This window comes from Periplaneta americana, chromosome 4, assembly GCF_040183065.1.
Source record: "Periplaneta americana isolate PAMFEO1 chromosome 4, P.americana_PAMFEO1_priV1, whole genome shotgun sequence".
Classification (NCBI taxonomy): domain Eukaryota; kingdom Metazoa; phylum Arthropoda; class Insecta; order Blattodea; family Blattidae; genus Periplaneta; species Periplaneta americana.
This window is the reverse complement of record NC_091120.1, coordinates 32,009,322-32,023,640: the sequence shown is the minus strand read 5'-3', so window position 1 is coordinate 32,023,640 and position 14,319 is coordinate 32,009,322. Positions and strand designations below refer to the sequence as shown.

Genomic DNA, 14,319 nt, shown 5'->3' with positions numbered 1-14,319 from the left:
AGTGCCAAATGTTGAAACTCCCGTCTCAAGACACGCTGAACTCTCACTACACTCCGTGTGCTATGGTATTCCAATACACACCAACTACGTTCTTGTGGGTTCGCCATAGCTCTCTAAATACTGCAGAATTCACACTGAGTTAAAATATAAACGGTCACACCATTTAACACTTTATTTGCTTCTATACAACGTCACAATGATAAGCGAAAGAGCGTCTTTATTTTTTTTTGTGGTGCCATCTATTCTTTTCGCCAACAATTACAATTACACATCCCCTGAACCTCTTTAAGTCAACCCGTTGCAGAAGATGCGACGAGCAAGAAACGCTTCCTCACGTCTTGGGTTTCTGCCATCATGGAGAATTGCTCCGAATCAACAGACATAATACGGTTCGTTCTCTCATCGCAGCTTCAATCCGTCAGAATGCTTCCTATGAGGTTTATGAGGAGGTTGGTTGCGTCTCTTCTGATGGCTCTACTAGACGTGCTGATATCATAATTGATCGGCAGAAGGATCAGGGTGTCATTCTTGATCCCACAATCAGTTTCGAGATGCATGAGCAACAGTCACAAGAGGTGTGTCGTGAAAAACAAGTCATATATGAGTCTTGTCAGCATCTTGGAGCACAATACCACATCACACATTGGACAGTTTTTGGGCTCATGTTCGGTGCCCGTGGCACTATCCCACGAGAAACTTTAAATCAACTTAAACAATTTAAAATTTCTGATGCAACGATTGATACCATAGTATCTCATGTGTTAAAATCATCCTTAGCTATAATTAGTACTCATTTGTACCTAACAAACTTTTATTGTAAAGGATTTCCTATGTTTTCGTATCATTTATCTTAATGTTTTCTTTTTCCTTTCAAATTGTCACACACTTGGTTTAATTACTATTCTTTATGAATTGATTAGTAGGCCGATCTATTCGAACCCTTATTTAGGGCGGCTTTTTTTTAATTAGCTTTCTAATGGCACCGGTATGAAATTTGTAATACGCATAGTTACAAAATTAAAGCAATTTATAATCACGGAAGGGAAGGTTTGAAATTCTAGAGCTTGAATTTTAAGCGCATGTGTATTATGCTGTAGAACTCGTAGCTGTACTGAAAGACTCATGAAAAGACGTAACTTAAGGCTAAGCTGGCATATCGGGATAGGTTTTAAATTCGGATCCCAATTTTACAGTCCTTTTCATCGCATAATATGCTCTCCAATTGTGAAGATTTAGGTATCCCTTTGAGAACAGTAACGCAACGCCACGCGGAGCAGCCATCTTGTGGTTCGTCGGATCGAGGATCAGCTTCTCATCAGTGTCACTTTGCTAAGTACCGAGTTTGTTGAAGTGCTGTCCCCGGAGACCTCATTACCGACTTCTGAGTTATGACTTCTTCAATAAATGAGCGTACAAGACACGTCACCGTCACCAACATATCTGCCAAGTTCGGTTTAGAGAGTCCATCTTTTAATAGCCTTCATAGATTATTCGAGATGGCTTTTAAATACAGGCATATGATACTTTTATTGACTAAGAATTTGTAATGACCCAAGTACGTCCTCCTGTTAGTCAAACGCAAGTGATTCCATTTTCTATGCTGGAGACCCTACTTCGAATCTCTCCAAATTCGAATTGAGGTTTAGTTTATTTTATTTCAGTTTATTTGAAAGTCATTTGGTAATATAAAATTACAATAGGTTTCGTCAAAGTTAAAACTATTTACATAAAAATTAATTAAAATTACATTCAATATATTCCTGTACTATGTAAAAATTTTAGTCCTACGCCGTGGCGTCCCGGTCTAAGGCATCCTGCCTAGGACTCGCGTTACGGAATGCGCGCTGGTTCGAGTCCTCATGGGGGAAGAAATTTTCTCATGAAATTTCGGCCAGTGTATGGGACCGGTGCTCACCCAGCATCGTGATGCACTTGGGGACCTACGATAGGTAGCGAAATCCGGTTGCGAATACCAGCTATAACGGCTGGAGGGATCATCGTGCTAACCACACGATACCTTCATTCTGGTTGGATGATCGTCCACCTCTGCTTCGGCATGTGGGCGTGAGGCCAGCAGCCGGCTGGTCTGTCTAGGCCCTTCACGGGCTGTAGCGCCACGGATTATTATTATTATTATTATTATTATTATTATTATTATTATTATTATTATTATTATTATGTAAAAAATTTTGCTGAAAAACACATATTTTAATTTGGTTCTAAAAACTCTATAATCAATATTTCTATTATTAAGTGGAATTTTATTAAAAAGTTTCACAACCACAACAAAATGGCTATTAAAAACCTTGGCTAATCTACATTTAGGAACAGTTATGTTATGGTTATTTGCAGTCTCATGAGAATGTACCGTATTACCAGAAACATATTCATGTAAATGTTCATAGGCCTATACTGTATGTACTGTACATAACATTGGCAAAAACATGCAATGATATGCCGGGAACCTAAGGATCATTCAACAGACTGATACTTTCTAGGAGCCACAGATCAGAAGATTACAGAGAACTTGTCAGCGAGCTGATTCAGAACTATAACGTGATGGGGTCTCATGTTCCTCTCAAAATAACTTCTTAGATTCTAATCTAGTTTTTCTTTCCTCAAAACCTTCGAATAGTGAGCGACGAACATGGGGATTTTTCTGAAACGGAAAGGAGCTACCAGGAAAAATTGATCCCAAATATTCTGTCAGATTACTCCTGGACACTCAAAAGCAATGTTTCTTAAGCGAAGTATAGCCTAAAATCTATTTCACACACATTGTAGGTAAATATATATGATTTTAGGTAAAATGTTACAAGGTATCAATACCTATTTGAAAAGTCTGAAGTACATTCCTTATAATTACTCAAAAATCCTGTATGATAGGAAAATTTTGAAAACACATCTGAAATCAGCACGAATAATTCTATAAGAATCACTCATTCTTTATCTTTTAACAAAAAAATATGTTTAAAGTTGTTCCTCTGCCTCTCCCTCTTGTTTCTGTTCCATTCCCTCTTCTTTTGCCCAATTCCAGTAGTTCTTAATTCAAAAGATTTCTGTTGAATTCATTCTAATGGACGCAACTCGCTTATGATATCCTGATAATATGATTCTGTTGACTAGTTCCTCATTGTCTTCTGCACTGCGATATAGGTGGGACTGAATTATAAAGAAACTGCGGAATGGGAGCGGGGTAGTGAGTTGCATTAATTCACTGACAGTAATATAGACTTTCAACTACACGGACGACATTTCGCTCGTGACGTTAACATTTTTCTTCGGGTGTAAACCAGACTGTTGAAACTAGGAACACGCCCAAGTAGCCGTTGTAAATCATGCGATCGAGGCGTGCCAATGGAACGATGCATTTTACCTGTCATATCCTATAAGTTTGTTTTCTTCTAGAGTTAAAACGAAGACGCGAAATTGAGTCTAATGAAAGTCTGGCGCCTGCTCCGAATGAACTGCTGCCAACAATGTAAAGTGCACAAATATATGGAGTGTTATTATCTATCACGGCGATTTTTCCGGAGTTGTCACAGTTTGGAGCTGTGACGTCACACCACACCTCTAGTGCTATCACGCGTCTCGTTTGTATCAGTTTCATCTGCCTTTTGTAGAAGTTGTACGGCTTTCACACAGCAATGTTTTGTCTCCACTAAATAAGGGTACACAAAGCAATCACACTATCTTTTCTCTTTCTCCCTTTGGTTTATAATGCTTAGTGAATATTGCTTCACGTATGACTGACTACTTTAGGCCTACGTAGCACCGTCATAAACTTAGTAACAAACGCAACTTGTGGTCTGAGGTTGTATTCTGGCATGGGTTTGAATCACTTTTGAGCAGATTACCGGTTTGTAATTTTGTCTCATTTTTTCTACGTAAGTCGAATATCAGGTAATCCCTCTGACTCGTCTGGTTATCACAAATTCCACCAACACTGGATAACCGCGCGCAGTTGATACAGTTTTATTAAATAACTGATCAAACGTATTACATATCACTCGTAACAAATATAAATGATACGCGGTAAATCCAGAATAAATATGGGAAATGCCTGTTATTATTCGGTTGAGAAGTTTTTATCATCCAGTCTGCTGTCAAAAAATCTGAAAGTTAGAATTTATAAAACAATTACATTACCGGTTCTCCTGTATGATTGTGAAACTTGGACTCTCACTTTGAGAGAGGAACAGAGATTAAGGGTATTTGAGAATAAGGTGGTTAGGAATATATTTGGGACTAAGAGGGATGAAGTTACAGAAGAATGGAAAAAGATACACTACGCAGGACTGCATGCATTTTATTCTTCACGTGACATAATTAGGAACATTAAATCCAGACTTTGAGATGGACAAGGCATGTAGCACTTATGGGCGAATCCAGAAATGCATATAGAGTGTTAGTTGAGAGGCCAGAGGGAAAAAGACCTTTTTGGAGGCCGAGTTGTAGATGGAAAGATAATATAAAAATATATTTGAGGGAGGTGGGATATAATGGTAGAGACTGGATTAAGCTTACTCAGGATAGGAACCGATGGCGGACTTATGTGAGGGCGGAAATGAACGTCCGGGTTCCTTAAAAGCCATTTGTAAGTAAGTATCTATATGAATCTTGGTGAAATATCAATTCAAGCTTCAATTAATCCTCTATATCCCAAATTAATTTCTGGAGTCAGAAAATGTTTTCAAGCGTCTATATTAGTTGATAGTGGTCTAAATAGCACATATTAGTAAATTATTATTATTTTTTGGTTAATTTTTATTTTATATGACACGGTTGTGACTTCCAGATAACATTGGTCGACAGTGATATGGTGGTAAAATAAATATTGGCATCTAGGGGACAAAATATGAACTTCGGATAACATTAAAAATGTAGGAAACAGCAGCCATATTGTAACATTAAAGGCACATTGATCAACAATGGCAAGAACATGCCCTCTCTTGTTAAAAAATAGAATTACTGGATGTGACTCTCAGGTCACATGGGCCAATAGAGAGTTAACTTCGCTGAAATTCACTTTACATGAAATACTAGACGAAAATGTCTTTCTCGTGTCACGTAATATTTTTCTCAAACACCTAACATCAATCTATATTTTGTATTTCAAGATGTTATTATTGATGGCTACTTATTTGGTTTGTGTGTTATTCCTAAGATTCTCTGTGTTCTACAGAGTGTCTGGTAAATCATGCCTATTTTTTAAACGATTAGACCTATAACTTCTTTATTTGTAAACCAGTTCAGTTGAAACTAGTCTCAGGTTTGCTAGCTGATCCGGAGCTGCACTCGGGCATGGTTTGATTCCCGCTTGGGTTCATTATCTGGTTGGGTTTTTTCTGAGATTTTTCCAACCGTAGGTAATTTATGGCGAATCTTCGGTATCATCTCGCCACATACTACCTCGCTATCACCAATTGCATAGACGCTAAATAACTCAGTAGTTGATTAAAAGGTCCTTAAATAACCAACCAAAAATCTAGTCTTGTACACACTGTTCCTCGAGACTTTGTTCATCATCAATTCGTCATTTGTATCTTCATATGAACCCCAGCATTATCGATACATTTCCTTAAACGAACCGATTACGTTCGCTACTGTCGACTGCAAAAATTTGTACCGGTCTACTGAATACCGCATTGGTGACTGTTGCTTCCAATTTGTACCAAGTTGCGTGGTTTCGTTTGGTACAAGTCGTCCTTCGCCCACCCTTGGAGACAAAAAATCGCTTGGAGTCAGATCTGGACTGCGGACGGGCCATTCGTGTGTGCCACGACTGCCAATCCATCGACCTGGAAAACGATCATGCAACCCATCGACTTTCATTCATCCTTCTCTGTCCAAGGGCAAGGCCAGGTCCTTCACTGCAATCCCAGCATTTTCCAGTCTTTCACTATTTGCTTGCTCTCCGCATACGATCAATATATCGTAATGTTGTTTACCAAACTTTTCTCCCGTTCATCATTCCTGTAGAATACATTCTTCTGAAGGCAGTTTCTTCTTAGCCAGTGATTAAGCCAATTTCTTTTTCTCTTCCTGATCAGTTTCACCATTATTCTTTTTTCACCCACTCTTTCCAACATAACTTCATCCCTTATTCTCTCTGTCCACATTTCAAATGCTTCTAGTCGTTTCTCTTCATTTTGTCGTAATGTCCATGTTTCTGCCCCATACAATGCCACATATCTATCTTTATTTATGTAATATTTTTCTGTACAACCTTGAACTTTCCTGGGGAATCCCGTTACTATAACTTAAAGTTACTCCTTTTTCTTAACTATGACCACCTTCCATATATAAAGACAAGAATTTTCATTGCCTTATAGAATTGTATTCACATCTACAAACGTTTAGATATCGAGTAGTTCCTAATAAAGAGCGGAGTGAGGTGCTTACAGTTCAGCGCTCATCCTATCCAAGCGGTAGTAAGACTGTTGCTCAGATAGCTTGAGGTCGCTAATAAATGTAGACTTCTACTCGAAGGGTCTTCAAGTCTAAAATAATAATATAAGGTATGTATTTATATTACCGACATGAAACTTGACTAAGCCAAATAAAGCACTCGTTGCTATTCGAAGCATCTTCTGAGCATTCAGAATCTCTGCTAATCGTGTCAGCGAAATATACGTAACACTATTATTCTCAAAGGAGAAAGGAATGTGGCAAGGGGCCGTTTATGGATTAGGTTATGAACTCTCAATTGTTGATGTTTTGTTGTTTATCAGAAATAAGTGCTTTGCTAGCTACTGCGAATAAAAATCTATTCAGCTTCATGAGTTGCATCTTGTTTCCTGTTCATCTTACTGGTCTATTTTTGCATACAGATTTCAAAGTGGTAGAGAAATTTCAGCTAGTTATCCTGCACGCGGGACAACGTAATGCAACAAGAGTTCAAAAATGGAAAAATTCTGTGTAAAATGTGTAGATCAGTGTTTTAAATTTCTGTTGCGTGTGTAAAAAGTTTATGCCCGACCACGCCGAAATGTAGTAATTATACACCTGGTAGCAGTCCTTTAATAGACCTCATTAAAGTACACCTATTCATTAAAGTTCAGGTGTTCCACCAGTCAGAAAGTACCATTGTAGCAATATGAAAGCCAAAGTATCGATTATTCTCGGATATGCAATCGAAAGACAACTAGTTCTGTTACTATAATAATTAGCGTTAATTGTAAATAATATTCAAATAAATTCAATTTGTTATCTCGTTTTTCAATGTCTAATTCAATTTCAAGATTATATCAAGATTAATGTTTATTTTACTCTCTAGATTATATCAAGGTCAATGTCGACATTTGTTTCTCGGAAAAAATCAATACTTTCGCGTCTGCGCACATCTCACAATTTACGAGGTATTGTACAAGGTCAGTTCCGCTCCTCAGTCAGATAAAAATAACATGAATACTTATGAATAATTTCAAGTTAGAAATATGGTCGAGCATAAAAAGTCGTATGAAACTTGACTATAATGGTAATTAAGACGCTTGTATGAAAATTATGAAACTCGTTTGCGCTCGTTTCATAAATATACTCGCGTCTTAATTACTACTGTACCATTATAGGCTCGTTGCATAATGTACTATTAATGTAATCGCATTAAAAATGGAGGGAATAACTAAACAGTTCTTTTTTAATGGTTTCGCAGACTGAGAAGTGTCCACACCTGTGGAGTAACGGTTAGCGCGTCTGACCGTGAAACCAGATGACCTGGGTTCGAATCCTGGTCGGGGTAGATTACCTGGTTGAGGTTTTTTCCGGGGTTTTTCCTCAACCCAATACGAACAAATGCTGGGTAACTATCGGTGCTGGACCCCGGACTCATTTCATTCAGACGCTAAATTACCTGAGATGTCGTAAAATAACCCGCTAAAAACAAAACAAAAAAAAAAGACAAGTTCTGGAAAAGAACAGATGATCGGAAAACCATTATAATCTGCAGGAATACTATGTGCCTCATTTGGCTTTTGATAAAACTGGAGTTAGGAATTCATTTTTTTTTTCTTTAGTTTACATATCTTGATCCCCTCTATTATTTTTTGTGTTTCGTGGACGGCATTTTGTGAACACACAATGAACATAGTTCCGTTGACTATTTGGGCAAAAGATTTCGTAAGTTACCTATTGAAATACCTCTCACTGAGGTTCTGGCTGATATGTATATCTATTATCAGGCAGTACATCTCACTTGACGATATGTGTCAGAGGAAGAACATCTCAAGCCTGGTTAGTGTAATATATTACTAATCAGCGATGTTTGCAATGGAGGGGGAAAGAAACTGGCCACCCTACCCCAGTATCTCCTGGCTTAGTTTTTTGGTGGTTATTTTACGATGCTTTATCAACTGCTGTGGTTATCTAGCGTCTGATTGATATGAAGGTGATAATTCAGGCGAAATGAGTCCAGGGTCTAGCACCGAAAATTACCCAGCATTTGCTCTTAATGGATTGAGAGGAAACCCCTGGAAAAAACCTCAACCAGGTAACTTGTCCCAACCAGGATTTGAACCCGGGCCCACTCAGGTCACGGTCAAACAGGCTAACCGTTACTCCACAGCGGTGGACTTCTAAGTTGTTTCATGACTGACGTCTTATGAGGTTCGAATCTGTCTTCGGACAGTTGACTAACAACAACAAACTACCTATTGAAAAAACAATTAGTTACATTCTGGAACAGACGTTTCTAATCCATATGTGGCTTGGCTTGGCTTTTCGAGGGCTGAACCCGGGACAGTTCCTCACATTTAGGCATGATCATTTAATTTAGGATATTCCCTATTATTATTATTATTATTATTATTATTATTATTATTATTATTAGTATTAATTATTTGTATTAATTATTGGTATTATTATTAAGTGCATTTTTAATTAACAAGTTTATTATTGTCATTATTGAGTGTAATTAGTTACCACTGCCACCGGGTATATTCCCATTGCAGTGTGAATAAATACATACATGATTTGATCCATTTTGAGCCCTATATACGATTGTACAAGTCCGACAGGTGATTAGGTTTCGTTCGTGAATCCGACGCTGACGGTGGACCATTCTGCCTCAGTTCCTAATAGAGCCAGGTCCCGTCCACAGACGAATAGCCTGATAATCATCAGGGGCCGGAGTCCCAAGCCCTTCCTATATCAGTATCGGAAACCTTTACTAATCCCAAGATTTTACCCTAGTCTGTATTTTTTAGTATTGCAGATTGTAGATGAAATGAAGGAGAGGTTGAGTGTGTTGGTGGAATGATAGAGGAAAACGGGAGTAACCCGAGAAAACCCCATATGCAACGTCTGTTTTGTCCACCGCAAATTCCATCACGATCTGGCCGAGGTTCGAATCCGGTCAGCTTGAATGGAAGATCAAAGCCACAAACGTCACAATCCATATGTGACTGTGACAAAGACAGCACAGCAGCTAGACTAATGAAACGTTGAGTAAGCTGCCTAATCAATTTAAATTAGATGCGTTGCTTATTCTAATAAGACCAATACTAATCATATCGTAGTATATTACTATGCCTACTATTGTCAGTCTAGTAGGATTGCTGGTATGACAAGCTAAAGGGTAGGGTCTGTTTCATTTAATGGTGTTAGTGTTTATGTATGCAATAACTAACAACAGATGAAATGTATGTTGTACAGTGAGGACCCCCCGATGGCCTGGACCTGCTGCTAGACGACCTGAAGCACGATGACGGCTGCAGCAGTTAGCATCGCCCGACGTACGATATGATCGCGCGAGAGCTGGTCTTCTACCTAGTCATACTGTTCGCGTGGTGAGTGCGGGTCTCCTTGTACTTGCAGCGGTGAATGCAGGAAGTGATTCGGGTGGGGGAATTCTTCCTCGGATCTAAAAACTTCCTCTCTTACGGGGATTTCTAAACCACACTGTCATTTCTATGCTAGGGTCCCGAAAATTCTCAAGTAAACTGCCCTTAATTGAAGAGCTGGATTCCAAAGTGTCCATTTTTTAAGATTTCAACTTTCTTTTCAAGTTTTATCCTTTTCAAGCCTATATATAAAGTGATTGACGAGGATTTACCGTCCCTTACAGAGCTTATTTTCGAAGACATTCTGAGCAAAAAATGTCGTATAATTCTGTATGAAATACAAGAAGTTCGTTAGTTTCTGTCGATCAGTTGCTAGATGTATAACTTATAGAATACAATGCTCGTTAGAATAACGAGACTGTAATTCTGTAGTGCTCGGGAAAAGTGGCACAAGTCAAAAATGTTAATTTTACATGAGAAGGAAAAAAAATTCTTCATACTGGTTTAAATATTGAATGTTATGTTTTATTTAACGACGCTCGCAACTGCAGAGGTTATATCAGCGCCGCCGGATGTGCCGGAATTTTGTCCCGCAGGAGTTCTTTTACATGCCAGTAAATCTACTGACATGAGCCTGTCGCATTTAAGCACACTTAAATGCCATCGACCTGGCCCGGGATCGAACCCGCAACCTTGGGCATAGAGGGCCAGCGCTATACCAATTCGCCAACCAGGTCGAACATACTGGTTTTTGTCGATTTTATTTTCTTCTGTATGAATTATTGTAATGGGAGAAATACTTATGTCTCTTTTTCCCAAACGAGCAGATGTTTTTCATGAAATTGATTTGTGAATGTTAGCCGATTTTTAGAGGTTATTCTGTGCATATACATTGTCATTTAGGTCTATCATAAAGTAGAATTAGGGTATAAATTGTAAATAACTTAATTATGTATCATGTTCAGTTAATATTTCATTATAGCCTGTGTAAGCTTGTTAATGTGCATGAAAATGATATTTATATCTAAGTATGACTTTACTATCTTTGTCATTGTTTCATTATGTATTTCACTTTATTTCACTTCTGGTAGTGTGGAAGAGAAGGCCTCATGGCCTTAACTCTACCAGAATAAATAAATAAATAAATAAATGTTCCGTAAGTTGTCAATAAATGAATAAAAATTGTTTGTGGAAACTGACTTATGCCATTTTTCCCAAGTACTAGAGAATTTATGTGCTAGCTTTACGTCAAAATTGATTCAGTGAGGAAAGGAAGACAATATTTCACAATAAATTCTTTATCTCAATTCCCAGCACGACCACAATTAAACAGCGCCATAATTAAAACAAAAAATAACGGATCTATTTCCGATCAAGGCGTTACCCCTTGCTACGTTAGTGGTTGTTACCTATTGTAAATAAAAGTATATTTTGTATCATTAATTGAAATTAAAATTTCTTTATCAATAAAGTTACCTGTTCATGTGTTCACACCTACGTGATATTAGCAGCAAGTGCATGTAAATTGCATATCGTATAATTAACATTAAGAAGTGAAAACTGACTATATGTGGAAACTGGAAATGTACTATAAAATGGGGTAAGCTTGACCATTAAAAGAGTAAGAAAGTAAACCATGATACCAGCACTATTTATGGCTTCAAATAATAAAGGGTAATTAAGACGTGGAAAATAGTTTATTTCAGAGGAAATAGGGGGAAAGTATGCCACTCTACCCTACAAGATTTTCCCTAAAAAATCTTGCCCCCCCCCCCAAGCAAAAACTAAAATGAAGCCCCTATTCTGCACATATAGAAGAAAAAAACAAATCACGATTTAGCTTGGAAATTGCTGTATTTTTTTGCAATATTGAATTGATTTATTTCTGTAAAGTAAAAAATTTATTAAAATTCAAATTCAAATTCAAATTTATTCACAATTTACATTTGAAATGATACATACGAATATATACCCGAAATGAGCATATGCTCGTGCTCGGGTACAGTCCAGTAGTCTGCATAAATTTAAAGAGATCAATAATAAAGTTGATGTTAGAAATAATAGTAATAATAATAATAATAATAATAATAATAATAATAATAATAATAATAATAATAATAATGGAATATCCGTGACGGAGATGATAGAAAGATAGTAATACAAATTAATTCATTAATAATAATAATAATAATAATAATAATAATAATAGTAATAAAACAAAAATATTTACAATAATAAAATAAATATTAAGACGGATAAAATAAAATATAAAACCATTAGCGAGAGTTAACACAACTTAAATAAGCATATAATAATCAGAAAAAAAAATGACGAACTCGAAAATCAACAGAAAAGTTCGATGTATCGCAGACGACAGCAACTGCCGTATTGACATTGTGCTATGCATTATTGGTAGTGGGGGGGGGGGGGGCGCGAAGGTCTACGTAACTGCCGTTCTCTTCGAATTTTCTCATACAATCATGGGAAGTTAATGCTGAAAAAACAAAATGTCTACGAGTCAAACTGTTCATTATTACCAGGATAAATACAAATAATACTGAAATATATTAACCCTTTGAAGCACAAATTAATTTTTAATGCTTTTCATATCATGGATCATACCAAAGCTTCGATCAATTTTTTTCAACATTTTAACTCTGCACACAATTTCAAAACATAGATGGCACCTCTGTGTATACTCAAGAGGTGGTTCCTTAGTTCTTACCTTTTTAAAATTATCTAAGAAAAGTTTCCATCCTTATTAAATATAGCAGTTTTTACCTTTTTAAAATTATCTAATAAAAGTTTCCATCCTTATCAAATATAGCAGTTTGTATTGTCTTATTATGTGAATCATTCTTTCAGCTTATTATGCTCTACCTGCAAGAAGAATTACACCATCAAGCCCCGGGTGGTTCTTCCAGAGAACTATGTCAAAGGTAAGAATAACATATACAGTAATATATAAAATAATAAAGAAAATATATGATTTGTAATAGAATACGAAAGTCATTTGTACATAACAAACTACAGTACCTGTAACACCAGAAACTCTACTAATCTGGCTGTCTGGCTGCCTGACCTGAAGTTGAAGAAACGATGAAGGGAAAATATACTAAAAGGTACTCGAGAACGCGTCCTAGCAAGGAGATTTGGAGCTACACAGAAGAAATTGTGTGTGCTCCAAGCTCGTAGTCCACTTGTCTCACTATGAATCTCCATTCCATTCAAGCAACCTAGCATAATTTCGAAAAGTAAATGCCGAACAATTAATGGAATGTACTAGATACCACATTAAGAGGAAATGTCACAGTGCCATCCAAAGCAAGGTTTAGTGGCAGATGGCCAAGCCAAGATGTTTTCGGAAAAAATCACTGTACACTTCCACTGTGAATTTGTATTGGTTGTTGAAAGTAACGTCTATGAGCATCAGTACAGATCTATATTTGTTTTAATTTATTTTCAAACACTCTCGCCAGTTCTTGTTGTGATATGCTCCTTATATACGCAGTTATTGCAAGCAAGTGTGTGTGAGCACATTTTGATACTCTCCATACATAAAAGTTTGGTGATGTCAAATCTGGGGAACGTTGGGATCATAGATTTTTAGAGATGATGCATTCTCAAAAAGTCCCAATCAATAGTTGTAAAGCTATCTGTTAGTTGTGTGTGTTGTGTCGGTGTCTCGATGGAACATGTTTACAATTTGGCCAGTGACAGTGAGTCCTATGCGTTCAATAGTTCAGAGAACCCCCAGTAAAAACAAGGAAAACAATTCCGTTCTTGTTGGGACGACTATTTGTCCCATTTTGTTGGAAAATGAAAAAAAAATAATAATCTTGCTGCATAATTTATTGAATGTTGATACTTTGAAACAATGTTAAAAATGAAAGTTAATTTCAAGTATAGTTTCTTTGATTTCTTATATTTTCTTGAAGGAGAATAAGAAACTACTTCTAGCAAGTCATTCATTCACCAGAAAAAAATATCGTATAATTTTGTTCCGGTTTGTAATTATAATATGATTACTTATACAGTTTTCATGTGTACATTCTGCTTACATTACGGCACTTTAAAATCAGATAATTAAATTTCTATTTGTGAGTAATTGATTAACTAGCGGACTTACTCGTATTAATTATGTAAATCTGTGCGGCTTACAGCTGTTTCGGTGCTTCATCACACCATCCTCAGAGCCTACTAGATCTCGGCGTCATCTCGAACTTCCCTGCCTGTTATGTGGGTGTGTCTGATTGTTGAAAGGTGTTGAAGAGTGGAGTCAAATAGTGTGTGTGTACTGAAATTGATCTGTGTGTTTAGAATTTGATCGGGGTGTCCCGATCAAATTCTCAACACACAGATCACTTTCAGTACACAACACTATTTGACTCCACTCTTCAACACCTTTCAACAATCAACACACCCACACAACAGGCAGAGAAGTTCGAGATGACGCCGAGATCTAGTAGGCTCTGAGGATGGTGTGATGAAGCACCGAAACAGCTGTAAGCCGCACAGACTTACATAATTAACACGAGTA

At 37.1% G+C, this 14,319-nt stretch overlaps 1 protein-coding gene across 2 annotated transcripts in view; it reads left to right on the top strand.

Moving 5' to 3' along the window:
* The window catches only part of alka (alkaliphile), a 65,651-nt gene that overhangs the window by 26,588 nt on the left and 24,744 nt on the right, over window positions 1–14,319 (top strand). For both annotated transcript variants that reach the window (XM_069823116.1, XM_069823115.1), the window contains exons 2-3: window positions 9,652–9,785; window positions 12,645–12,718. In XM_069823116.1, coding sequence (XP_069679217.1) covers window positions 9,739–9,785; window positions 12,645–12,718 — 121 coding nt within the window. In that variant the 5' untranslated portion in view covers window positions 9,652–9,738. The remainder of the gene's footprint in view (window positions 1–9,651; window positions 9,786–12,644; window positions 12,719–14,319) is intronic.